The following is a 26,287-nucleotide window of genomic DNA, read 5'->3' as shown; positions in this document are numbered from 1 at the left end:
GTGCCCTGAGAGCAGAGAGGCAAAGCGCTGGGAGGGAAGCAAGCAGTGGTCCCTGAGCAGGGGTGAGGCGGGCCAGCACAGCTGGTCCACACCAGCACAGCAGTCCACACCAGTGGAGCTACCTGGCCTTGGGGGCCCCCGGCCAGCACCTGGGAGGTAAGGTGCCTGAGCAGAGACCCAGGGTCACTGAGGTCACAGCACTTGGGGCCAAGAAAGGGCAGGAGGTGAGCTGTGGCTTCTGAGGGCATCGAGCCTGTGATAGCTCTGGGGCCTCGGGAGTCCCTGCCCTCCAGCTGTGGCTACCGACTTGAGGTGACCCCTGTGACCTCAGAAGGGACTGGTGAGGCCTGGCCGACTCCTGGCGCTGTAAGCTGTGAGCCCAGACTCTTCTCCAAGCCCAGGAAGCTGGTGTCCTTTGCTCCATTTGTTCCAGAGAGAGCCTGTCTCCAGGAAAGGGTGCAAGAGGGAGTGACTAGACTGAGCATGGTCTGTCACAGGCTATGGCAGAGTGCCAGGCCAGGTGCCATGCCACTGGCAGACGGGGGAAGGTGACGTGGGAGGAGTAGGGGTTGGGGAGGGGCTCGCTCACCTCATTCTCAGCCAGTGCCTGCTTGGCCAGGTAGTACTCCCGTTTCACCTTGACCTCCACAGACTCAGGAATGTCGGGTATCAGGAGGTCAAGGACCCGGCTAATGGAGAACACCACGTGCTGGGAGCAGGACATGGTATAAGCAGTGGGAGAGGGTGCCCACCCTTGGTAGAACAGATGCCTCTACTTGCCTGAACAGGGCCAGGTGTGGCTATCTGCTCCCCAGGTGTGGGTTGAGTTGCAGAAGAGCAGTGCAGCAGAGGAAACCCCCAGAGGCAGCAGGAGCCACAGCTATAGACACCTGTCCCAGACACAGTTCCAGGTTCCAAGGCCCTGTAGAGCCTCCTGGCACACTTGCAGCACCCAGAGACAGAGGCCAGGCAAGGACTGACTGGTTCCAAGATGGGGAGAAGACAGTGTGCAGGAGAGCTGTGATGGGACTAGGTGGCGGTGCATGTGCACCTCACACCTGCACGCCACATGGTGGATGAGGCATCCTGGGGGCGGGGGGCAGTGGGAGAAGCCAGCTGGGGAACTGGGAGCCTGGCTCACCTCAAACACGATGACGAAGGCCAGGCGGATAGCCAGAAGATTCCAGTAGGTCGGAGAATACTGCCCATCATCTTCCCTGAAAGCCTGGTACCTGCAGGAGATCAGGAAGTCAGTGTGGGCAGCTGGGGCTCTGTCTTTTCCTTCCCTGACCCTGATTCTGGACCCAGCTTACCTGAGGACACCTAGAGGAGCAAGTACTCTGACAGGACCTTTAGCTTTCAGTGTTGGGGTCCCAAAGGGAAGGATAGACGGGCTGGATTGTCCCACTCCCCTGAAGCCTAAACTGGGTCCCGTGGTGGCAAATGTCCTGTTGTCCAGCGGATGTGCTAATACAGTAAATCTGTGCTGCTGTGGGTAGTGTCACCCTACTTAACACCAAGAAAATGTGCCATTCCATGAGACCAGCAGCAAACTCTACTCACACTTGCCCACCCAGCACAGCTCTCCTGACTGAACAGGCTCGTTACTTCTGCTTTGTCATCTTGCCATCCTTGGACTGCTTCTTGTACTTCTGACAAGATGTGACATTCTGCTTTGTGACATAAACTTACATGCTGCACTCGATGGAAAGCACTACCAGGGCCAATGTTGTAGGGGGGAAAATTTCAAATATTAAACAGTAATTGAGCGGGAAACCATCAATGAACGTCATAAACTTTCAGTGGCTAAACTAGATACGACACAATAGAGACTGGGAATGCAGACAATTCTTTGTAATCACCCTGAGTGCTCTACAGAGAGCCAGAAGATGTCAAAGATATTCACCGTGCCTTTGAGAGACATGAAGGGAAGACAGAGGTACTCCAACGTGGCAGGAGTTCCAGAAGCTAAGAATACAGACTAGAGAAGCTCTGTTTGAAACAATGAAAGGGAGAGGTTTCCGGAACTAAGAAAAGACATCACCTTTTAGATCAAAAGCATGTACTGAGTTTCAGTGAGAAACTTTTAAGGAGACTCTACCAGTGCTTCCTACAAGAAAACCAGGTCACAAGAGAGTAATAGTCCCAAAGAGCTGAGGGAAAATAAGTCAACCTAGAATTGTATGCCTGGGGGCATCTGGGTGGCTCAGTGGGTTAAGCCTCCGCCTTTGGCTCAGGTCATGATCTCAAGGTCCTGGGATTGAGCCCCGCATTGGGCTCTCTGCTCAGCAGGGAGCCTACTTCCCCCTCTCTGCCTGCTTCTCTGCTTACTTGTGACTTCTCTCTGTGTCAAATAAATAAATATATTTTTTTAAAAATTGTGTGCCTGCTATTTGAAAGACAAAGAATTCCCAGCATTAAAACCAACTTATGTCACCATAAGGGTATGCCAACCACACACACCATTCCTGAAAGGGCTATTCCAGGATCTACCACAGCAAGAATAAAAATGAACTCAGAGGGAAGGCAACGCTGAATAAACAGTAGTCACAAAAGACTACTAAAATATACCAAATAGATGTGATTAACAAATTACTAAAAATGCTTTTTAAAAAAATTTTATTTATTTATTTGACGGAGATCACAAGTAGGCAGAGGCAAGCAGAGAGAGAGGAGGAAGCAGGCTCCCCGTGGAGCAGAGAGCCGGATGTGGGGGTCTATGCCAGGGCCCTGGTATCACGACCTGAGCTGAAGGCAGAGGCTTAACACACTGAGCCACCCAGGTGCCCCCAAAATGGTTTTTTTTAATAGTAAAACTAAAACTGTAACAATAACAGTGCAGTGGTGGGGGTTCAGTCGGCTGTAAAGTGTGTGAAGACCCTTGTCACACATGGGAAAGGAGACGAGTGAGTCCCTACATTCTTGGTCAGGGACACTTACATAGTTAATCAGAATGCTAAAAATGCAAGGGTGACTTCTAAAATAATAAAAATGGACACCATCAGTTCCAAATAAGCAAGAGGCCGGAGCTCCAGGACCGGGGTCCAGGAGCCACCGGCCCGACTGCACCCCACCCCAGCCCCCCCGCACCCGGTCCCCAGCACCCCCCTCACCCCCTCCCCGTTCTCACCTGCACGTGCGGTTGTGTGCAGCCGCGAAGGCGGGCGGGGCACGAGCCAGCGTGAAGTTGACGAAGCCATGGAGGTCACCGGCGTGGGTTCCCCGGTAGTAGGCACGCGGCAGGAAGTCTGACGTGAAGGCCAGCAGAAAGGCCTGGGTGGGACCGGCGGGTCAGCGGGCGCGGGTCTGCAGGCCCCGCCCCGCCCAGCCCCGCCCCAGCCCAGCCAGGGCGCTCACGTTGCTGACCACTGCCAGGTGCGCGATGCCCGCCAGGATGTGGGACCAGATGCCGATGTCCTGCGCGCGCTCGGCCACCGGGCGCCGGTGCTGGCAGACGAACTTGCGCGCGTCCAGGCGGATCTCCACCCAGTTGTTGAGCAGCGCGAAGAGGGGCGCGAGCGGGCACGCGGCCACAAAGATGGTGACGAAGCCGAACTGCAGCACTGCAAACAACACCGGCGGTCATCGCCGCCCCCTCACACCCCCCGGGCCCCCACAGTGTGACCCCCGTCTGCCCTCAGAAGCCTTCCACAGCCGCCACCACTACCGCCCCCCTTGGGGAGGCTCTGGCCACACCTCCAGAGACCCCTCCCCCAGGAAGCCTCCCCTGGCTGCTCACACAGCGCCGCAGGACCTTCTGGCCTGGCTTGGGCCTCCCCGTACTCCCTGAAGTCAGGGACTCTGGAACTCTCCTCCCCAGTGCTCAGAAACCCTGTTTGCCTCATGCAGCCATAGAAGCAGGAACCTGCTTCTGATTTTAGGGATGCCTTCTCCATTCACCCCTTCAGGGAAGTTTTAGGGAATAGCTTCTTCTTTTTTTTTTAAGTATTCTCTACACCCAGTGTGGGGCTCGAACTCACAACCCTGAGATCAAAACTTGTGTGCTTCACTGACTGAGCCAGCCAGGCGCCCCGGGAATGGCTTCTTGAAAGGTATTTCTGAGTCTCATGTGAAATTATGAAGGGGAGCATGGGGTCCCATTTCTTGTCTGGTGGAGTAGGGACATGGGAGGTCAACCCCACTCCATGTCATCATGGAAACGCATGTCTCTCCCTCAAGAACCATGCAACTAATGAAAATACAACGGTTCAAAATCTGTGGGACACAACAAAAGCAGTCCTGAGAGGAAAATATATAGCGGTACAAGCCTTTCTCAAGAAACAAGAAAGGTCTCAGGTACACAACCTAACCCTACACCTAAAGGAGCTGGAGAAAGAACAAGAAAGAAACCCTAAGCCCAGCAGGAGAAGAGAAATCATAAAGATCAGAGCAGAAATCAATGAAATAGAAACCAAAAAACAATAGAGCAAATCAACGAAACTAGGAGTTGGTTCTTTGAAAGAATTAATAAAATTGATAAACCCCTGGCCAGACTTATCAAAAAGAAAAGAGAAAGGACCCAAGTAAATAAAATCATGAATGAAAGAGGAGAGATCACAACTAACACCAAAGAAATACAAACTATTATAAGAACATACTATGAGCAACTCTACACCAACAAATTTGACAATCTGGAAGAAATGGATGCATTCCTAGAAACATATAAACTACCACAACTGAACCAGGAAGAAATAGAAAGCCTGAACAGACCCATAACCAGTAAGGAGATTGAAACAGTCATTAAAAATCTCCAAACAAACAAAAGCCCAGGGCCAGACAGCTTCCCGGGGGAATTCTACCAAACATTTAAAGAAGAACTAATTCCTATTCTCCTGAAACTGTTCCAAAAAATAGAAAGGGAAGGAAAACTTCCAAACTCATTTTATGAGGCCAGCATCACCTTGATTCCAAAACCAGACAAGGATCCCATCAAAAAAGAGAGCTATAGACCAATATACTTGATGAACACAGATGGGAAAATTCTCACCAAAATACTAGCCAATAGGATTCAACAGTACATTAAAAGGATTATTCACCACGACCAAGTGGGATTTATTCCAGGGCTGCAAGGTTGGTTCAACATCCGCAAATCAGTCAATGTGATACAACACATCAATAAAAGAAAGAACAAGAACCATATGATACTCTCAATAGATGCTGAAAAAGCATTTGACAAAGTACAGCATCCCTTCCTGATCAAAACTCTTCAAAGTATAGGGATAGAGGGCACATACCTCAATATCATCAAAGCCATCTATGAAAAACCCACCGCAAATATCATTCTCAATGGAGAAAAACTGAAAGCTTTTCCGCTAAGGGCAGGAACACGGCAGGGATGTCCATTATCACCACTGCTATTCAAGATAGTACTAGAAGTCCTAGCCTCAGCAATCAGACAACAAAAGGAAATTAAAGGCATCCAAATCGGCAAAGAAGAAGTCAAACTATCACTCTTCACAGGTGATATGATACTATATGTGGAAAACCCAAAAGACTCCACTCCAAAACTGCTAGAACTTGTACAGGAATTCAGTAAAGTGTCAGGATATAAAATCAATGCACAGAAATCAGTTGCATTTCTCTACACCAACAACAAGACAGAAGAAAGAGAAATTAAGGAGTCAATCCCATTTACAATTGCACCCCAAACCATAAGATACCTAGGAATAAACCTAACCAAAGAGGCTAAGAATCTATACTCAGAAAACTATAAAGTACTCATGAAAGAAATTGAGGAAGACACAAAGAAATGGAAAAATGTTCCATGCTCCTGGATTGGAAGAATAAATACTGTGAAAATGTCTATGCTTCCTAAAGCAATCTACACATTTAATGCAATTCCTATCAAAGTACCATCCATCTTTTTCAAAGAAATGGAACAAATAATTTTAAAATTTATATGGAACCAGAAAAGACCTCGAATAGCCAAAGGGATATTGAAAAAGAAAGCCAAAGTTGGTGGCAACACAATTCCGGACTTCAAGCTCTATTACAAAGCTGTCATCATCAAGACAGCATGACTGGCACAAAAACAGACACATAGATCAATGGAACAGAATAGAGAGCCCAGAAATAGACCCTCAACTCTATGGTCAACTAATCTTCGACAAAGCAGGAAAGAATGTCCAATGGAAAAAAGACAGCCTCTTCAATAAATGGTGTTGGGAAAATTGGACAGCCACGTGCAGAAAAATGAAATTGGACCATTTCCTTACACCACACACAAAAATAGACTCAAAATGGATGAAGGACCTCAATGTGAGAAAGGAATCCACCAAAATCCTTGAGGAGAACACAGGCAGCAACCTCTTCGACCTCAGCCGCAGCAACATCTTCCTAGGAACATCGCCAAAGGCAAGGGAAACAAGGGCAAAAATGAACTATTGGGATTTCATCAAGATCAAAAGCTTTTGCACAGCAAAGGAAACAGTTAACAAAATCAAAAGACAACTGACAGAATAGGAGAAGATATTTGCAAACGACATATCAGATAAAGGACTAGTGTCCAAAATCTATAAAGAACTTAGCAAACTCAACACCCAAAGAACAAATAATCCAATCAAGAAATGGGCAGAGGACATGAACAGACATTTCTGCAAAGAAGACATCCAGATGGCCAACAGACACATGAAAAAGTGCTCCATATCACTCGGCATCAGGGAAATACAAATCAAAACCACAATGAGATATCACCTCACACCAGTCAGAATGGCTAAAATCAACAAGTCAGGAAATGACAGATGCTGGCGAGGATGCGGAGAAAGGGGAACCCTCCTACACTGTTGGTGGGAATGCAAGCTGGTGCAACCACTCTGGAAAACAGCATGGAGGTTCCTCAAAATGTTAAAAATAGAACTGCCCTATGACCCAGCAATTGCACTACTGGGTATTTACCCTAAAGATACAAACATAGTGATCCAAAGGGGCACGTGCACCCGAATGTTTATAGCAGCAATGTCCACAACAGCCAAACTATGGAAAGAACCTAGATGTCCATCAACAGATGAATGGATAAAGAAGATGTGGTATATATACACAATGGGATACTATGCAGCCATCAAAAGAAATGAAATCTTGCCATTTGCGACAACATGGATGGAACTAGAGCATATCATGCTTAGCGAAATAAGTCAAGCAGAGAAAGACAACTATCATATGATCTCCCTGATATGAGGAAGTGGTGATGCAACATGGGGGCTTAAATGGGTAGGAGAAGAATAAATGAAACAAGATGGGATTGGGAGGGAGACAAACCATAAGTGACTCTTAATCTCACAAAACAAACTGAGGGTTGCTGGGGAGAGGGGGATTGGGAGAAGGGGGGTGGGGTGATGGACATTGGGGAGGATATGTGCTTTGGTGAGTGCTGTGAAGTGTGTAAACCTGGCGATTCACAGACCTGTACCCCTGGGGATAAAAATATATGTTTATAAAAAATAAAAAATTTTAAAAAAAAGAACCATGCAACTCCCTTTTGTCCATAGATTGATGGATAACACTCTACCACCCCTTCCGCTTTGGCTAGCGGAGCACTCAGACCAGTATGTGGTCCAGATACCCACTTTAGGTTAGGAGTATGGGAGATCGATTCCCCTCCGTTGTCTCTGAGGAGGACCCTGCACTTGCAGGGACCAGTGCCTGTAGTGGACACAAGCCTGACCTTCAAAAGGGCTTCACCCTGCGTGGGGAGTGAGCTGCACGCATGGGTACCAGCTGACAAGGATGCATTGGAGTCCAGCAGAGTGTGGGCATCAAGATCTCTGGGGAAAATCACCTCCTAGGTATCCCCACATCTGCAGCCGGCCTTTGTCCTCACCCCCAGGGCCCGTCTCCACAGCATTCTGCTTCTCTTCTCAGTCCCACCATGTGGCTCCGGCTCATGCTTGCCAGTGCCCCATCCAAGGCCCCCAGGCCCTCTTCTGGACCCCTGTGCCCTCAACGCTGTCCCGTCCCATTCTTGGCCATCCTCTCTCAGGCCCTCTTCCCTCCAACCCCCAAAATCTCCTTTCCAGAGACTTTGGGGGCCTGGCTCCATGGGGGACCCTCTGTCCCCACAGGTAGATGTACACAGATGCCCAAGGCCAAGGCCATGGTCACTAACGTGGCTCCTACCCATTTCCAGGTACTCTTGAAATAGGCCTTCACAGGGCAGAAGCTCGTAATCAGCCTCCCAGGGTTCCTGGCCAGCCGCCTCCGGAGGCCCGGCCTTCCTCTTCTTGGAACGCAGACGGAACTTCTGCCACCAACTCTGTAGCTTCCTGGAGGTGGAAACACCCAGGGAAATGGGTCTTTTTCTTCCAGGCTAAGCCCTGCATGCTCCACAATTCAAAGGCAGCATCAGGGGAGGGTCTGAGCCATAGGAAGGGCAGGGGTGAAGAGAGCATCTACATCTCAGGGGTGGGGGGCATCCCCTCCCCCGCACCCCTGCAGTGTCCTCCGTAAAATCAACATTGCTCCTGATAGCTTTTGGGGGGAATGAGTTCCCCTCGGGAACTGCAAAGAAGGGGCCAAGAGCTATGTGAAGGTTAGGAGGGGGCAAATGAGGGCAGTTTCTGTGCCGGGATTGTGGGGGGCATATATGTCGCTCTGCCATATGCTGTGGGTGGGGGGGGTCATGTGTGCCTGTTGCTTTGCTGCACTGTCACTTGTCCAGGCCCTGTCCCCTCCAGGCACTGAGCTATGTCCTGCCCTTATAATCCTGAGTTCTGCTTCACTGCTCCAACCTCACAGAGAAGCAAGACCACCGAGGCAGGGGGTTGGGGGGTTGGTGTTGGTCAAGGGTTGGATTGGTCAAGGTCCCATAGCTACATCTTCATGGTGCCCCAGAAAAGCCAAGCTGGGAGCTGCTAGTGGGGGAAGACCAGGTATGCAGAGGGGATGGGAGGGTGTCCAGGTTGGCTCCAGCCCGGTAAGGGGGCCCAGTTGCTTTAAGGTGGGCCCCAGTGGGGCCATGGTGGTGGCACTGGGGAGATGGAGGTACCTGAAGCCTGGGCCCTCCCTTGCTCCTCCCTGGTGCTGCCCTTGAGGCTGGGATTGACTCACGGGACAAGGATCTCCTGCACGTTGTTGATGATTTGCTTTCCCACCATGATAACCAGAAGCTCCTGTGCCAGCTCGATGAGGCAGCCTCCTGCCGCACACTACAGAATCAGGGTTTCAGGTTAGCTCGGGGGAAGGACTGTCCTCCTACCCGCCCATCCTTCTTTACGCCTCAAAGTAGCCCCCTGCCATGCTGTCACTTCCCTTTCAGACATGCCATGGCACACTGAGGACTGCAGAGACTCTCCCTCCCTTTCCCTGGGCTCACCCAAGTTCCCCACAGACTCCCCCTGATTGTGCAGAGGGGTGATGGGGTGCTGACATATAACCTCAGATTTCCTTTGGGGACCCTCACAGGGTTATGTGGGGCTGATCCCAGCCTGTGGCTAAAAGGAGGACTCAGGCCCCACTAACCGGTGATGCAAATTAAGTGATAATTGGGCTGGGGCTTTTAAGGGAGCTCCTGAGACAGCATGCCTTGCACAGGAGTACTGAGCTGGGAGTGCTGGGCCAGCTGCAGGCATCTTCCTCACCAGGTAAGGCAACCCTGAGAACACAGCCCAAGCTGGGAGAGCAGTACATTATTTAAACACCTGGATCCAGCCATACCTGAGCCCACAGAGCCCTGAATATTTTCAATACCAAAACCAGTGACACTCCCTTTTTTGCTTAAGCCAGTTTGAGTTAGCAGCTTTTTTCACTGGTCACTGAATTCTGCCTAGTTGATACAGTATGTCACACACAGTCATGCCCCTGAGTTAGGGTCCCCGCTACCCTGTCCCTAAGAAGCCCCTTCCATCTCATGTGAAACTGAGGTGGCCCCTTTGCAGTCAACAGTTGGGGTGGGTCACTGCCCAGACCTGTGGGGAGGAGGGAGAACTTCTCAGACAGGAGAAGAGGTGATGATCCCAGCAGGGGCTGTCAACGTCCCGCCCATGTCCCCTGACCCAGCACAACGGCCTTTGGGGACCTTCATGCAGCCCCTTGGCTCAGGCATGCTTGGCCATCCACTGCTGAGGAACCAGGTGCACAAGGACCATCTGGAAGGTTTTTCTACAATGTCCTAGAGGGTCCAGGGCAGAGTCATGCCCGGGGTCTCATGGCAGTGACCCCCTCACTCAAGTATTCACAGGCGTACTCCCTTCTGCCTGCTCCCCTGGCCTCTCACGTGCTCACTGGGATGACACCCAGAACAATTACTTGCACCAAGTCTTTCTCTTGGGGTCTGCTTGGGGGACCCATGTGACAGCAGGCCTGTCCTGCACCCTGCAAGTTGGCTTAACATGCACTTTGTGAAAAAGTGTGTTCCCGCTTGGCTCTCACAGCAGCTGGTGTTCACGGGGCAGGGGCCAGCCATGGGGAGCAGCCAAGCCCGTCCTAGTTACCGGCCCCCAGCCCAGGAGGGTCGCCAGACTCTGCACCCCCAACCCCTCACAGGGGCTCGAGTCCATCACTGGGGCAGGAACCGGGCTCAGGTGTGCTTCAGGGCATGTGGAAATAGGGGCACGGATAGGACACGTGGGCCTGGGGGTGGAAGTGGTGCGGGAGTGCTTCCGGTCTCTGGTGGCTCAGGACATACGCCTCGGGGTCCCCACCCCCACCGGCAGGTGCTGGCCTCCCCACATACTCACCTCCTCATTGCGGACCCCAAACAAGGTGTGATAGTTGCCCGGGTATCCCACAAACCTGGAGGAGAATTGAGGTCCTGAGGCCAAGAGTGAGGAGGGGCTGCTGCCCTTTGACCTACTGAGTACCACGGCCCCCACCTGACCAGAGGAGGCACAATGTGGACCCTGAAGCCCAGTTTGCTGGGTGAGCCCACTCAGGGCTCTGGTGCCAACCGCCTGCCTTCCCTGGGTGTCTGGACGGTGTCCCAGTGCCCACACGAGGGGCCGGGGGGAACTGTGGCCAGAGTGAGCGGCGCTGACCTGCCCTTGAAGAAGGCGATGTAGATGGGGGAGGAGTAGAAGTTGACAAACTGGAAGATGAACACCTTGAGGGTGAAGGCATCCTCAAACTTGGTCTGGGTGCGGTGCATTTCTAGGGCACAGGGGGAGGGGCCTTAGTCCCCATGTGAGGCCACCTCACCCTGGGTCCCAGGACTGATAAGAGGCTGGGGGTGGGCCAGTGGAGGGGCCAGGGGTGGAGCAAACAGGATGAGTTGGAGGGGACAGCACAGGAACACCGTGGGCCACTCCCACAGGGCCCGGCCACTGCTGTCCCCACACCCGGAGCCTCTGCCTATGACATCCGTCCCCACTCCCCGGAGGGCCACCCCACCCTCGCTTGCTCCGTAGCACTCTTCCCCCCTCCCCCCGTGGGCCCTGAGCTTTCTGCCCCTGTCCCAGACCAGGCTGGAAGCAGACAGGAGTCTGTGGAATGGACAGACTGTTTATAACATTTGTCCCAGGAAATGTGGGGCAGGAGGTGGGGGAGGCTGCTAGAAAGGGCACGAGACGGGGGTGGGGGGGGCAGGAAGAGGAGGGAGGGAGCTGTGGACAAGTCTGCCCCCACCCCCACTCCCAGAGGGACAGCTCAGCTGTGAGGGTCTCCTGCTCTCCCCCCAAAGCTGCCCAAGGGGAGGGCCCGCCACGCCCCCCCCATCCCCCGCCTCACTCAGACAGAAGGACCCTACTCATGGGAGAGGGGTGTGTTCTGCCGCCAGGGCTGGGTGAGTCCCTGGGTCAGTGCCCTGCGGCCTCGGCCACTCACCCCATCTCGTCAGGATGTGAGCCAGGGCCACGTAGATCTTGGAGAGGATGAGGATGAAGACCAGGTTCACCACGGACCCTGTGAAGCTGGCAATGCGTGAGGCCTGATGGGAGTAGGTGGGTCAGAGCAGAGAGGGGAAGGGGTGGTCCAGAGCCTTCCACCCACCAGCTGGGCAGGTGGAGACTCACCCAAGCTGCGAGGACGGTGTTGTTCAACCGGGACATGAGGATGGCCATGATGGCCCGGTACAGGATGATGGACACGAGGCACATGATGACCACAGCCACCTGTAGGGCAGCCAGATGCCTGAGCCCCCAGCAGGAGCCCGTGCTCTGTGCCCCTTCCTGTCGGAGGGCAGAGTCGAGGAGGGAGGGGAGGAAGGTCCTTCAGACTAGAGGGCGGGCTTCATCTGGGTGTCAAGGGGCCACTGTGCATTGTCCTTGGCCCTAGGTACTGGAGACCCATCCCTCCTACCCCCACTCTACCCCCTCACCAACCAAACAGTGGGGGTTGCTAATGTCTTGGAAGGGGTGGGAGGCTGGTCCTGTCAGGAAGCCCATCAGCTAGAAGGCAAGGAGTGGGTGTTGGAGTCCTGTGCCGGTATCACTTCCCCCCATCACCCATCCCTGGCTTGAAGGCTGCCACAGGACCTGCATCCATGGGGGAATCTTCCCAGAGCCTGCGCCCGCCTCTTGCAGCCTGGCCCCCCAGCTGGGCCCCAGGCTTGGCCCCCCTCTCTGGAGTCCAGGCAGCCAGGGCCCTTTCTGGGGGCTGTGAGAGCCTTCTGGGTCGCGGGGAGGCAGTAAGCTCCCGGCATCAAGGGGAGAAGGGGTAACAAAGGTGCCCCACATAGTCAGGAGGAGGGAGATGACGGGGAAGGGAGGCCAGCGTGGGGAGACTCACCATCATCACCACCACCACGGATCCCGCCAGCACTCGGCGCAGGCGGCTCCTCTCCGGGAAGTAGGGCTCGTCCTCCCCAGTGATGGGGTTCAGGGCTGTCATGGGAGCCGAGGCAGCAAACTGGGGCCTAGGCCTCTCCTGGAAGGGAGCCAGCGTTCAGCAGCGGCCTGCATACATGGGAGGGCGGCAGCTGCCGGGGCACCCACCTCGATGTCTTCGTAGTCGGAGCAGCCCCAGCGGTAGGCCAGCGTAGCGTTCGTGCGTTTCCAGTGCTCCAGGAGCAGCACAGCCCACAGCGCCATGAACATGCTGAAGAAGACGGTGCCTCCGTGGTCGAAGAGCCGGCTGGCCTGCGGGGGGCATGGGCAGGGTGTCTGGCTTGCCCAGGGTCTGAGGCCCCTTCATTCCCAGGGAGTTCTCCCTTTGGGAAGGGCCATGCCAACTCTGAAGCAGGTGGCTGGTTCCCTGGGGCCCAGGGCCCCCAGTGGGGGTGGAACGTTGCCCCAGGGCAGCCTACAGCCTGAGGGACTGTCAGAGCTGGGGACAGACTTACACGCAGAGGTCATTCTGTAACGGGCTGAGACTTTGGGGGACACTGCCTAGGGGCAGGTGTATTTGGCACATAGGATGGACATGAAATTCTAGGGGCCAGAGGGTGGCTTGTAGTGGCTTGAACTATGGGCCTCAAAGCTGATCTCCACTGGACTCAGAATGTAGCCTGATTTGGAGTGAAGGCCTTTGCATACGGAGTTAAAGTAAGGCCTTCCAGATGACAGCGCCCTGCTCAGAACCCTAAGCCCAGTGACAGATCCTTGCGTGAGCAGGGGGACAGAGCCTGCATGGGGAAAAGCCAGGGAAGTTGGGGGCAGAGGTTGACACAAGCTGGAGGGACACAAGCCAGCTCACTCCAGACTCCCGCGGCTCCCACACACTAGGAGAGGGGCAGAGAACAGCTTCTCCAAGAAGCCCAACCCTGTGCACCTCGATCCTGGACTCTGGCCTCCAGGACAGTGAGAAAACAGGGGTCTATTGTTTTAAAGACCTCAGTTATAATCATTCGTGACAGCGGCCCTAGGAAGCTGATTCAAATGGGGTCCCAGAAGTCTGTCAAAAGTGTGTCTGGTCCGTGGGTCCACCTTGGCACCAGGGCTCTAGGCCCAGTGTGTGGGGGAGGCAGGCAAGGCCATGAGGCCACTGTTTTCATGGAAAAGCTGCCATGCCCAGGCGGTGTTTTGGGCTCCGGGACTGCGGGCAGCCTTCAGCCGCCTGCTCAGTTTGTTTGTGCCCTGAGAGCTTCAGGACTTGCCTGCCTGCCCGGTCTTCCCACTGAACTTGACTGAGCAACAAGAATAGGAAAGCTGAAGGACCGCACAATCCCGGTGAGAACATTGTCACAGTGGTTGACTAGCTCACAGGGCAAGTGGGAGTCTGCCTTCGGTGGTGACAGGGCTGGGGCTCTAGACAGGGCATGGCCAAAGCCAGCTCACCCATGCGGCTCCGTACCTGGACCAGGCTACAGGAGCTGGACAGCAGCCAGAATGGGCAGTCGAGGCAGAGCGGGCACATCTCAAAATTATCCGCGCTACTGCACAGCTCCTGCCTTCGGGGCACAAGGGCAGGTTGCAGGAGCCATGAGGGGGACAGGCCCCGTCAGTCCCACCCCTCACCCTCTCCCTTCCCACCATGGCCTTTGCCAGGCTCAGTCTTTCTTTAAAAAGTAGTTTTGGAATACAAGCCAAGATAATATTTTAGTTAACTTTCTGAAGTTTTAGCTCCATTATGAAGTAAAACCAAGCCAAGTCATTTACTTATAAGAAACGCTTAAACTATTATAAGAAGCAAGGGTGAATACCAATAAAATTAGCCCAGGAGCCCGCCTGTCCCCCTGTGTCAGTCTGGGGAGCCCACCTGCCCATCCATCAGCCTTCCAGCCAGGTCTACAGGAGGGCAAGGATGTGCTCAGGGCTCACCTTCGTCCCCAGCTCTGCAAAGGGCCTGGCACCTGTGGGCCCCCCAAACACCACCCCCTCAGGAAACATGGGACGAGTGCTGGGAGCTGAGAGGAGAGGACACTTACGTGGGCACATCTGAGAACACCATGAAGCAGCCCACCAGGAACACCAGAGTGCCCACTGCCGCTGCTGGCAGGAGCCAGCCGGTGTAGAACCCTGCAGGGACAGCACTGGTGTTGGCCATCAGGACCAGGATGAGGGACCCTGGGAGTTGGCTGTCAGGGCCCTGGGAGGGACTGGATGTAGCCAGTGCTGAGTTAGGCACTGGGTGGGGGTCTTCTCAGCCACACTTTTCCCTTGGGCACCCCCACCCAGCCAGCAGAACCTGAGACCTTCTGGGACCTTCTGGGAGGAAGCCAGCAAGGCATGGTGCTCAGGAATGCCCCTGGCTGCTCGAGCCCAGCTCCTCCTTCCTGTCCTCTGTCCTGGCCTCTGGACCCCCTACCATTGACTTCAGCATCTGACCCCCCAGGGCTCCTGCACGTCCCTTTCCTAAGACCCATTTGGCTCCAACCACCATGCCCGGAATGGACATCCCGTCTGTGGGAGGCACACAGCCCACTGCATTCCGATCTGGGAGACAGGTAGGGTCCATTCTGAATGTTTCCCTCGCAGCCCCATCTAACATGGCCAGGTTCCTCGGTTGCCCCCATCCCTCCAGCGGACACCCCGCTATCTCCCATGGGTCTAGCCCAGCCCCTGGTCTGGTGTCCCGCCTCCAGTCCCACCCTGCAGCAGCCAGAGTGACACCTGGCCCAGAAGCCCAATGAAAAGCCTGTTCTGCCCTGTGTTGCCTTGCAGCCTAGATTTGCTTCCCATGGCCCCTGCTTCTCCTGGCCCCGAGATGGAGCCCCAGGGTCCTCCCCACAAGGGCGGTCCCTGCCCTGTCTGGGTCCACAGTGGCTGTGTCACATGTGGGCGGGGTCCCTGCAAAGGCACAGCACCCTAGCACTGCTGGCAGTGTGAGTCCGGAGGAAGGACTGCCCTGATCCGCAGCTAGAGGGCACATGTGCTGTGCTTGGGGATAAGAAGGGGCTTCAGAAGGGGACAGGGGAGGGTGCTGCACTGGGAGTGGGGATAGAGCTAAGTCTGTGAGGGGAGCAGGAAGTCCTGGGCTGCCCAGGGCAGAGGGTCATTCTGCAGGAGCCAACATGCCCACAGCGAGGGACAGGGTGGCTGACCCAGGGCCCTGGGCAGGGGTGACCACCACCATTTGGGAGTGCCTGCAGTGGCTTCAGGCCTCACAGGCCACATGTGGTGGGCTGGGGACACTGGGGGCTGAATCGGGAGGGCCCTGCCTGCAGGAGGGGGCTGCCTATCCCTCACTGGGGCAATAGGAGGCCCCCAGAGGAGCCGCAGGTATATGGCGGGGGCTGGCAGTGGCTGGGTGGGCGTAGGGCTGGGAATTGGGAAACATTTTCCTCTGGTGTCAGTGTGGCTCCCCTCAAGGGGGCAAAGGTCAGCAGCCTGAAGCCTGAGCTAGGGGGTGCGGGAGGTCCAGTGGGGCAGTGGGGCAGGACTGACCGAGCCAGGCGAAGTAGAGGGCCACCTTCTCCCCGAAGTAGCTGCGCACGTGGTCCAGAGGCTGGCACTTGTACCACTTGTGCCAGCAAGCCCAGTACTGGAACAGGATCTGCCTCTGGGTGAGGCCTGAAGCCTGTGTGCCCTCCGGGGCGTTCCTAAATGGGCCCTGTGGACAAGAAGCCGTCCAGTGGGGAGATCCAGGTGGCTCTCCCCGAGGTGGGGGGCCCGAGAGCTACTCAAGGGAGGAGAGCATGATGCTGAGGGACTAGGCAGCCAGGAAGGCCTCGTCTGAGTGGAGCCCCTCAGCCAAGGCTCCTGGGGTCCAAGACTAGGGCAGGGAAGGGGGGAGCAGTCTCAGAGCGGTGTGGTGCCTGGTGAGCATGGGGAGGTGGGGCCAGCTGTGCCTCCCAGGGAAGGAAGGGACTGTCAGTGGTGGGGGAGGCACCAGGCCTTCCCAGCCAAGTCCCCACTGTCACACAGTGGTGGGTACTGGCCTGGCCCAGCCTGCAGGCACCACCACCCCTCTGTGCAGCTCTGAGGACTCACGGTGGGTCCTGTGCATGAGGACCCAGCCCCACATGCTAGACGTTGTGTCGAGGACACTGGTCGGGCTGACAGGTGCCCCTCGCCAGCACTGGCCCGGTTTACCCAGCTCTGTGAGGGGCACAGGAGACCTCACTGTCTTCCCTAAGATGGAAGCTACCACAAGGCAAGGGGGGGGCCTCTGGCCCCCATGGCTACAGACAGGCCACTGTGGGGCTGGATCACATCACCAGCGTGTTGTCAATCCCTGGCATGGCCACCCATCTGCTCACGGCTGTCTAGCATGGGGGGCAGGGCCCCGGGGTCCTCCTCGGCCAGGAACTCAGCCTCAACCCAGGCCAGAACCCCCCGCCCCAACAACCAAGCCCCTGATCTCACATCATGCAGGGGGAAGGCCGCGGTGAAGACGCCCTCTGCTAGCAGCTGGTCAATCCCAAACATGCCTTTCTTCTCGTGGCCATATGGGGTCTTGGCCAGGATGGCAAACAGCTGGGGAGAGATGGACATGATACCTGTTACCTGTCGTGTGAAAGCAGGGCAAGACTGTCCCAGCCCGCTCGCCTCCCTGCTGACAGTGCCCATACGGTGTGGTCACAGTTCTTGCTCATGTAGCTGCCCACACACACCACAGTCCCGCTTTAGAAATGGGGGGACCCTGGCCAGAGTCACTGGACTCACAGGGGTCTAGTCCAGATCTGAACCCAGGCCCTGGCTGCACACAGCTGGCTCCCAGTCCGTACTCTGGGCAGAAGACAGCTTCTATCGGGGTTCCTGTGTCGGGGGTGGGCACTGCCCTTGGCCTGGGCAGCCCACAAGGCCCTGTGCCCTTTAGCGGTCAGCAGGGGGCTCTCCTGGGCAGGCCTATCCCTGGTCTTCCCCTCCGAGGCCACTGGAACAGTCCTCCCTGAGCGGCTGGTCTCAGGGATGCTGTGGCTGCGGGTCCACTCTGGCCCTTGGTCCCCTTCCCCGCCAACCAGCAGGACCCATGCCCACCTGGGGGCCTGGGGGTCACGGAGGGGTGCTGAGCAGGGCCCCCAGGGTATAGTGAGCTGGAGGGCAGCCCGGAAGCCTCCAGCACTCAGCTCTGAGGGGACCCTGGCCCAGGGCTTTGGCACTGTGATCACAGAAGAGCTTTCCTGTGTCCACAGAGGCCTCTGTCCTCAGCTCAGGGCCACACCGGGGATGCCCACTCACAATTTGGTGCCTCTTGGTGCTGGTGAAGAAGGTGTCCTGGTTGTCACTCCCAAGGAACCTGTGGGGTGTGGAAGCACAGAAGTCCAGCCCCTGCAGCAGCAAAAGCCCGGGAGTGCATGTGGGGGGCGCACACGCACGGCCTCATCCCATGCCCAGGAGAACAGCCACCGTCCTGCCAGCAGCATTGACTCCAGCTGGCCCCTTTCCTTTTCCGGAGGCAGAGGTCACAGAAGGTTCTTCAGACAGCACAGAAACCCCACACACAGCGGGCAAGTCGGTGGGGGAGGCTTCCATGTGTCCCCGAGGCCCTGAGCGCGGGACCAACGGGCTCGTGGGTTGTGTCTGGTGGTGGTACTGTGTGGACGGACGATTGACCCCAGGATCTTGGGAAGTACCATGGGTGGAGGCAGGCTGGTTTCCCCCAGGCCTGGAAGGAGGTGTTCTCAACTTGGGCAGTGAGACTCCCTGGGAGTCCTTAGAGCTGGTCACTGACATGGGTCCCCACTCGCCCCTGATGCTGGCCTTGCCACAGGCAGGCTGTGTCTGTGTGGGCAGCTGGGGCTGTACCGTGCACGTGGACAGGCCCCGTTCAGTTTTTGCCTCCGAAGTGAGGTGCCTGGGCCTGAAGACCCTGCCCCCTACCGGGAACCTGTAGCTGAGCAGGAGACACACATGTGTGCCCGGCCAACTCTGGGGGATGTTTGTCCCGCAGCAGCCCTGTCCTGCCCTGACCAAGGTAGTTGGTGCTTGCCCGCTGAGAGGCATGTCCCCGGTTGAAAGCCCCAGGGAGGGAGTGAGACCGTGGAGGGGGCACCTTGTCTGAGCTCAGTCCCACAGCCTCGCATTTGCCGTGCAGCGGGGTCTTGCCATGGGAGAAGCCCCAGCCTCACCTTGACAGCTTGCTCACTTTGAACTGGCAGGAGTAGTACTCGGGGGGCACACCAGGCACGTCCTCCTGCAGGATGTTGGGGATGCCCAGCCACGCCAGCAGGCCTGCTGACCAGTTGGAGGCCTGGTTGGGCAGCTCCTGGAAGGCAGGGGTGTTTGGCTCCTACTCCCGAACAGACGCGACGGGGAGACCGGCACTGTGCCGTGGAGTAGGGGTGTAGGGGGGTGCTGAGTGCCATCTGCCCTCCCCCACCATCCCCCTGCTGTGCTGTGGGCCCTGCGGGGAGAGACCAGGCAGCCCCTGCCCCTCTCCAGGCCTCAGGCTCCAGGGCTGCCTTGCTGGGCTGTTGGAGGCCCAGAGCCCCTTGGGGCGGGAAGAGACAGGAGGGCAGCCCTGCCTGTCAATGCCCATATCACCAGGGTCAGAGAGGGCTGGCAGGGTGGGCAGCACTGAGGCCCCCAGGTAGGTCATCCTCGGGTCACCTGGCAGGTGCTCCCACCTCTGCCCTGTGTCTCCTAGGCTGGGGCTAGCCCTCCATGGGGGAGGGGAAGGGGTGGTCTGGGTCTGGAGGAGGCACACGCCCCCAGCTCCCTGAGCCCACTCGGCTGCCCAGTAAGCCTTTTTGGGGTGCAGGGATGGGGGCTGGAAGGGACTCTCAAGGACCCTGAGTAGGGAGCCTGCGGGGTTGTTGGCACTGTGCGGGAACCCCCCCTACCTGCAGGGGCAGCTTGAGGCGCAGGTCCTCTGCGTAGTAGCAGAGCACAGCCCAGGGGGCGCTGAGGAGGATGTAATGCACAGTGCCTGGCCCGTCCTGCATGGTGCGCTGCGGGGATAGGGGTTCCCTGAGAGCCTGAGGGGGTGCACGTGTGTGTGTCCACTCACACTCCTGGGGAAGACGGAGGTCTCTGCAGCTGTGGCAACGGCTCCCCAGCCCCAGCCGTAAAGCCGTTGGATAAAGCGCAGCTTGCTTGTGTGAGCACCTCCAGACGCTTAGCTGGCCGTGAGCCCAGCCGTCGGGAAGTCAGTGCATCGGCCATGGGGGACAGGGAAGGGGATGTGGGGGCTTCCGCCAGCCATGGCCTCTGGGACCAGTGGGCCCCCACAGGTGGTTTGCTCAGGAACCACCCCCCTCCACTCTCCTGACCTAAGGGGGCTGTCAAGTCAGCATTCAGTTTGCAGTTAGTGAATAACGGGCTTGGCCTACGACAAGCCACTGGGCGTCTGTGTTATGCGTGGACATGGAGCAGCGTGCACACGTGTGTCAGTGGGCGAGCATGACTCTTCACGTGTGTGTGCAGACGTGTGGCAGGTGCTCCTGGAGTCATGAGACCGGGACTTGGGGCGCCTCTGCCCCACACAGGCTGGTTTCCAAAACCCCTCTCTTCCCTAAATGCGCATGCCCAGGCCCCACCCAGGGCCCCTGGAGCAGACATGCGGGGCAGGGTGGGCAACCCCAGCGGGAGGAGCCATGTGCTGACACCTGTCCTCTAGACTGCCCCCTGCTGTTGCCTGGTCTGTTCTCCTGCAACCCCCACTAAAGGGAAGCCCGCCCTTCCCAGTGACGGTTCTGCAAACTCATGGGGCCATGCTGAGGAGCCACAGGTCCCAAAAGCTTTTTCCATGATCAAGGGGGGCATCTTTTCATCCCCACCCACAGGACTGTCAAGTAATCCAAACTTGAAGGGGAGGGGGTGTCTGCTCTTGACCCCCAGTCCCCTGGTTATATGTCTACCGGTGGCTGTGGCCCTGTGGAGGGGTGTTGGTGGAGGCTGCGGGGGGAGGTGAGCACAGCATATGTCAATTCCCGCAAGGATGCCGTCGTCAAGAGGGGTTCATCCCCCGGGAGTTCTCTGAGCAAGGACGCTGGCCCCACAGTGGCCACACCATGTACAGGGGCACATCTTAGAGGGATGACCCCGGGCGGAGGGCAGTGGGAAGGGTGGGTGGAGGACCCGAGGGGCGAGGCCTCAGGGACCAGGAGATGTGAGGTGTGTGGGGCAGGCAGCGAGGCTGGCGAGGCTTCAGGGCTGTGTACTCTACCGGCCCAGACCCCCTAGGCAGCCGCACGCCTTCTGTCACTGAACATGTGCTCAGCGGGGCTGCTGTCACAGAGGATACAGTTGGGGCAAGGGGCTGCTTTAGCGGATGCGTTCTGTAAGCGCAGCTAGTCCTCAACACGATGGTTCCACCTAGACACACTTACACAGAAAAATGGGGAGGGCGGCTCCCAAGTATTCAGGAGGGTCTGAAAAGCTCTGGCTCCAGGCACAAACTGGGCATGCGAGGGCCTATGGTCAGTAGTCCACAGGCACGGGGAGCTCGCCAAGGTTGGGGCACCCAGCAGGACTTTGGTGCGGGGTTTGTTCCGGGGCTCTGGACTCTATGCCCTCGGGCCTTGTTGGGACGGTCCTAGGTCATCCAACAGATGCAGAGCCCACCACTGACCCCAGTACCTGGTCCACATACAGCCCAGCTGCACGGAGATTCTCCAGAAAGGTCTCCCTCCAGGCTGCGTGTGTTTCTATCTTGTCCCTGGTGGTGCTGTCCTGCTGCTCACCCAGCTTCAGGTCTTCCTCCCAAACAAGGACAAAGTCTGCTAGGAACCAGCAGGGACAGAAGTCAGGGCTGGCATCCCAGCTGGGATGCTCAGCTTCTGGGAGGCGTGGGGAGTAGGAGCCAAGCTCGAGGACCCTTGACCTGCTGCTCTATGTCTCCTTCCCAGCCCTCGCTCTGATCCTGGTCAGGGCTGGGAGGGCTCGAGGACAGAACTTGCTGATGGGAGGGGTCGCCGAGGGGCTGGAGCCTGCTCCAGGCTCTACGGGTTAGTCCCCACACCCAACAGGGGCTTCAAGGACTTTTAGTGCAAGTCACCCTCAGAATTCCCTCCCTGCCATAGAGAACTGTAATGGCGGGAAAAATGTGGGAAGCCCCTGCTTTTCTGGCAGATGTGCAAGAAGGAGTCAGCACAGCACAAGGGGTAAATAAATAGGTAAATATCAGAGAAAAACTATTACTATTTACAGATAACAAGACCTTGTAGATAGAAAAACCCAGGGGCACCTGGGTACTTCAGTAGGTTAAGCCTCTGCCTTTGGCTCAGGTCCTGATCTCAGGGTCCTGGGATCAACTCCTGCATCAGGCTCTCTACTCAGCAGGGAACCTGCTTCCCTTCCTCTCTCTCTCTGCCTGCCTCTCTGCCTCCTTGTGATCTCTCTTTCTGTCAAATAAATAAATAAAATCTTAAAAAAAAGAAAAATCTAAAGGAATTCACTATGAAATTATTACAACTAATAGCAGATTTTGCAAAGTTGCAGGACACAAGATCAACATATGGAAATCAGTTGGGTTTCTGTACATTAGCAATAAGCTCAAAATGAAAGGAGGAAAACCACTTATATTTGTCACAGCATCCCAAATAAAGTATTTATAAATAAACTCAACAAGAACTATGTAAGACTTATACTTCAAAAACCACCAAACATGGTTAAAATAAACTGAGAAGCTAAATATATGCAAAGACACACCATGTGCATGACGTTTTTCAGATAATGACAAGTCTAAAATTCATTTGGAGATACAGGAGACCCAGAATGAACAAAACAATGTTGAAAAAGAATAGAATTGTAAGACTCACACTTTTGGACTTCAAAACTTACTATGAAGCTAGAATAACCAAGACAGTGAGGTACTGATAGAAGGACAGGCATACAGACCAATGAAATGTATTTGAGGGTCTGAAAATAAACCTGTATATTTATGGCTAATCCATTTTCTTTTAAAAGGGGGCACTACAATTCAATAGGGAAAAAATAGCTTTTTCAGCAAATGGTGTGGGGACAAGTGAATATTCAGATTGGAAAGAATGAATTTGGACCCCTACCTCACGCCATACACAAAAATTAACTCAAAGTGGAGTTAAGATCCTAAGATAAAGACCACAGACCTAAGTATAAGAACCAAAATGCTAAAGCTCTTGGAGGGAAACAGTTGTATGTCTTCATGACCTGGTTTAGGCGAGGGGGTGTTAGCTAGAGCTTAGCAAGAAGAGAGAAGACTGAGGGACTTCTGCAAAATTAAAAAGCTATGTGCTTCAAAAGAATCACCAAGAAAGTGAAAAGTAACCCATGGAATGGGAGAAAATATTAGCAAATCATATATCTAATAAGGAACCTGTATCCAATATACATAAAAATTTTTTTCAACTCAACACTAGAAAGTTAAAATAGCCCAATTTAAACACGGGCAAAGATTTTGAATAGCCGTTTTTCTACAGAGACAGACAAGGGGCCAATAAGCCTGTGAAAGGATGCAGGTGTTATCATCCATGAGGGACTGAGGGATCAGAAGTTACCCTACGGCTCTGCCGTCCCACAGTCCCCTCCAAGACAAGGGCCCCATGAAATCTGGGGCATGAATGTCCCCTGCTGCTGTGTTAGTCACACGAGCCATGGAATGGGGGCCGCCAAGATATCCATGGCCAGATCTTTCGGGGAGACGCCTACATGGGGTCGCCGGCTCACCAGGTGCCTCTAGGCCTCATTTCCAGGATCGGCTGCCCTGCTCCTGGAAGTGGCCACACAGGGTCCTTCCCGCCAGCAACACCCGACCGTCCCAGTTTCCTCACAGACTCGCTGATGCTTGTTAGTTTCTGTTTTGTTTTATTATTTGTAATAGTTGCTGTCCTGCGGGCCATTAGGTGAGGGTGTGTGCTCTCTGGGGCTGTGGGCATGGCAGCAGGTGGCAGCGGGGAGCCCAGGCAGGAGACAGGGGTGGACTTGCCTTCGGGGGGCGGCCCCGGTCCCTCAGGAGGGACCCCCGTCCTGCCAGTTCCAGCTCCTGGGCGTGCTTTGCTCACCCCCAAGCCCTCCCCTGGGCACCCTGGGCACAGCACTTGACACCGGGGCTGGCGCAGGAGAAAGTGCAGGGTGGGGGAGGGGCTGCCTGGATACCAGGAATGGTGACTGGCTGCCACCTGTGGGCATCCCATCTGTGTCTCCACCCCCAGGACTAACATGGGGACAGCTGTCAGACACTGGGAGAGGCTCACCTACTCGAGGCTTGGAAGGGCTCCCCACCCTGCCGGCGGCCTCTTGGTGTCCATTCAGCTGGAAGTAAAGGAAGCGGCATGGCGGCATTCTGATCCTGACGACTCCTCCACCTCCTTCCCCTCCCACGGGTGCTCCCCCACGGGTGCTGCCCCCCCGCCTCCCCACAGGGACAGAGGCATGAGCAGAGAATACAGCCACTGGGTGTGGGCAGAGCAGCTCCCAGACACAGGCATGTCCAGGGCTGAGGTCAGCCTCATGCCCCCTCCGGCCTCCTGAAGGTCGCATGGGCCTTGAAGCACCCGGTTGGGCTGTGCACAAGGGTCAGGCTTGTAGGTAGCATGGGCAGGACCCAGGTACCCATGACTGAAGGCCTCCAGCAGCTGCGGGAGAGCCAGGCAGTCCGCCAGGTGGCTCTGCGCCCAGGCCCAAGGTGGTCATGGTGCCCAGAGGGTTTCTAAAAGGTCCAGATGACCCCCAGGCAAGTAACCAAACACCGTGGATATAACTGACGTCCTCATCCCTCCTCTGGGGCAGGGGGTGTCGGGAGTTTGTCCCCTCCCGGGCCACTTCCACACTTTGCACACATCAGAATATGGCATCTCAAGGAATGTTTTGTGTTTAAGCTTCAGGACATGATACGCATCCCTCTCTAGCTTTCCGTCCTGTGGGTGGGACCTGACCTGGCCCAGCCTGTGCCTGGCCTCTTGCCTAGCCTGTCCTTGAGGTTGTCTGCATGTCCCTCAGAGCCGGGGAGCTGAGTGCTGATCTGGGAGCCTCCCCCTTCCGGTCACCAGGGCAGCTCCCGGGCACAAGAGGGCCGGCATCAGGTGAGGGCTGTGGGAAGACACCGTGGCCATGGGCACTGGGTCCATGCCCACCAGCTGGGATCCCAGGTGGGGTCATTGTCTTCCGGGCCCCTGAGTCTCATAAGAGGTGAGGGCTCAGGCCCAGGCAGAGAGAAACCCTCCTGAACAGTGAGCCTGGGTCTCCAGGAGGGGAGGCGAGAGGCTGCCTCCCGAGCTTTACCTGTGAGGTGCTGGCTGTGCTCCCGTATGAATCCTCGTTCTTGGCAATGGGGACCATGTCGATCAGGATGGTGCTGTCCTCTTCCTGGGCCAGCCTCCGTGGCATTCTGATCCTGCACCCACAACCCCAGGGGGGCCCGTGAGACATGGTCCACTGACTACCATGCAGCCCACGTGAACCCACGTCATCGGGGAGGGCACAGGCCAGAGCAGTGGCCCGGGGTAGGTTCAAGGCTGAGCTGTCCCACCTGGAAGCACAGGATGGTCTCCCACATGGGTTTCCAGGTCTAGGAGCAGACCAAGGAGAAGGAGGGAGTGTCTGGAAGGCTTGGCCCTGCATCTGTGTGTCTGTACACCTGTCCAGTGTGTGGGCCTACCTCCCTATCAGCCCTGCCTGGGGTGGTGGGGTCTGAGGGGGCCCAGAGGGGTGGGCTCAGAGACCCCCTCTTCTTTCTGCCCCCCTGCAGGAGGAGCAGAGGACACCATTCCATTGAGACAAGGCCTGGGCTCTTCCTGGACCTGCCGGGGAGGCTGGCCTGGCCACACTGACCCTGTGTCCCCCCGACCCAACCTCTGGGTTCCCCTGTGGGGAGGTCAGATGCTACTGTTCCTGTGGACAGGTTGGCAAAGTGGGGCAAAGAGCGAGAGGAGCCCTGTGTCCCAGAAGGGGGGTGTTTGAGTGGGGGCTGGCTATCTGTCCCAGCACAAGCGATGAGGGCTCTCACCAGCCACAGAGGCTGGGAGGGTGTGAGGCTGGAGCTACAGGAGGTTGGAGGGGACAGCTCATTGAGGGCAGAGGGTTGGAGAGGCAGAGATGTGAGCCTGCAGCTCCTGACTGTCTTCCAGGTTCCAGACGGCCTGGAGCCAGGGGTTGGCCTTATGATACGGTCCCTGGTATGGGGCCAGTGTGTGTCACGGGGCAGTCCCGGAGAAAGTCTGGAGAATTTGAAGTCAGCTAGCTGCCTTTGGTGCTGCTGACCACCCCTCACCATGTGTCCCTTCTGGGTTGTCTGTGCAAAGAGGATGGGGACAGAGGAGGCCCCAGCCACAAAGGCCATAGAAGTGACCTGCTCCATGTTGGCCCACCGGGCAGGTGGGAAAATTGTAGTTCCCTAGCATTGGAGGTGCCTTGCCCAAAACCCCACTGAGTGCCTGACCTTTCTCATCCACCCCCAGGGCCAGGCAGGCCTCTGACAGCAGGGTGAACCTTAGATAGAGCTTCAGGGCACTGAGAACCCTGATGGCTGGGGGTGCTCATGCAGCCTCCCCAGAGTCCATTTCCCCACCTCCCTCCCTGTGGCCCTTGCATCATGGAATGGGTTCCCACCTGGCACGGCAGCTTCTGGAAGAGGCCTCTGAGGTCATGGACAACCTTCCAGCACCAGCCTGGTCTGGGCA

At 56.2% G+C, this 26,287-nt stretch overlaps 1 protein-coding gene across 1 annotated transcript; it reads right to left on the bottom strand.

Moving 5' to 3' along the window:
• Positions 1-299: 299 nt before the first annotated feature.
• On the bottom strand, positions 300-26,287 carry ANO7 (anoctamin 7). Its single transcript, XM_044240910.1, has 24 exons — positions 26,217-26,287; positions 24,891-25,002; positions 23,864-23,921; positions 21,270-21,412; positions 19,532-19,639; positions 18,818-18,954; positions 17,928-17,985; positions 17,112-17,222; positions 16,191-16,356; positions 14,732-14,822; positions 14,158-14,254; positions 12,861-13,004; positions 12,655-12,792; positions 11,940-12,038; positions 11,752-11,854; positions 10,968-11,079; positions 10,671-10,725; positions 9,043-9,140; positions 8,113-8,258; positions 3,358-3,563; positions 3,131-3,273; positions 1,142-1,232; positions 590-709; positions 300-440 (listed from the first exon to the last, which is right to left on the bottom strand). Exons 1-24 carry the CDS (start codon positions 26,252-26,254, stop codon positions 300-302), a joined length of 2,715 nt encoding a protein of 904 aa, XP_044096845.1. The 5' UTR covers positions 26,255-26,287.

Source organism: Neovison vison, chromosome 3 (assembly GCF_020171115.1).
Source record: "Neovison vison isolate M4711 chromosome 3, ASM_NN_V1, whole genome shotgun sequence".
Lineage (NCBI taxonomy): Eukaryota > Metazoa > Chordata > Mammalia > Carnivora > Mustelidae > Neogale > Neogale vison.
This window is presented reverse-complemented; position numbering and strand designations above follow the sequence as displayed.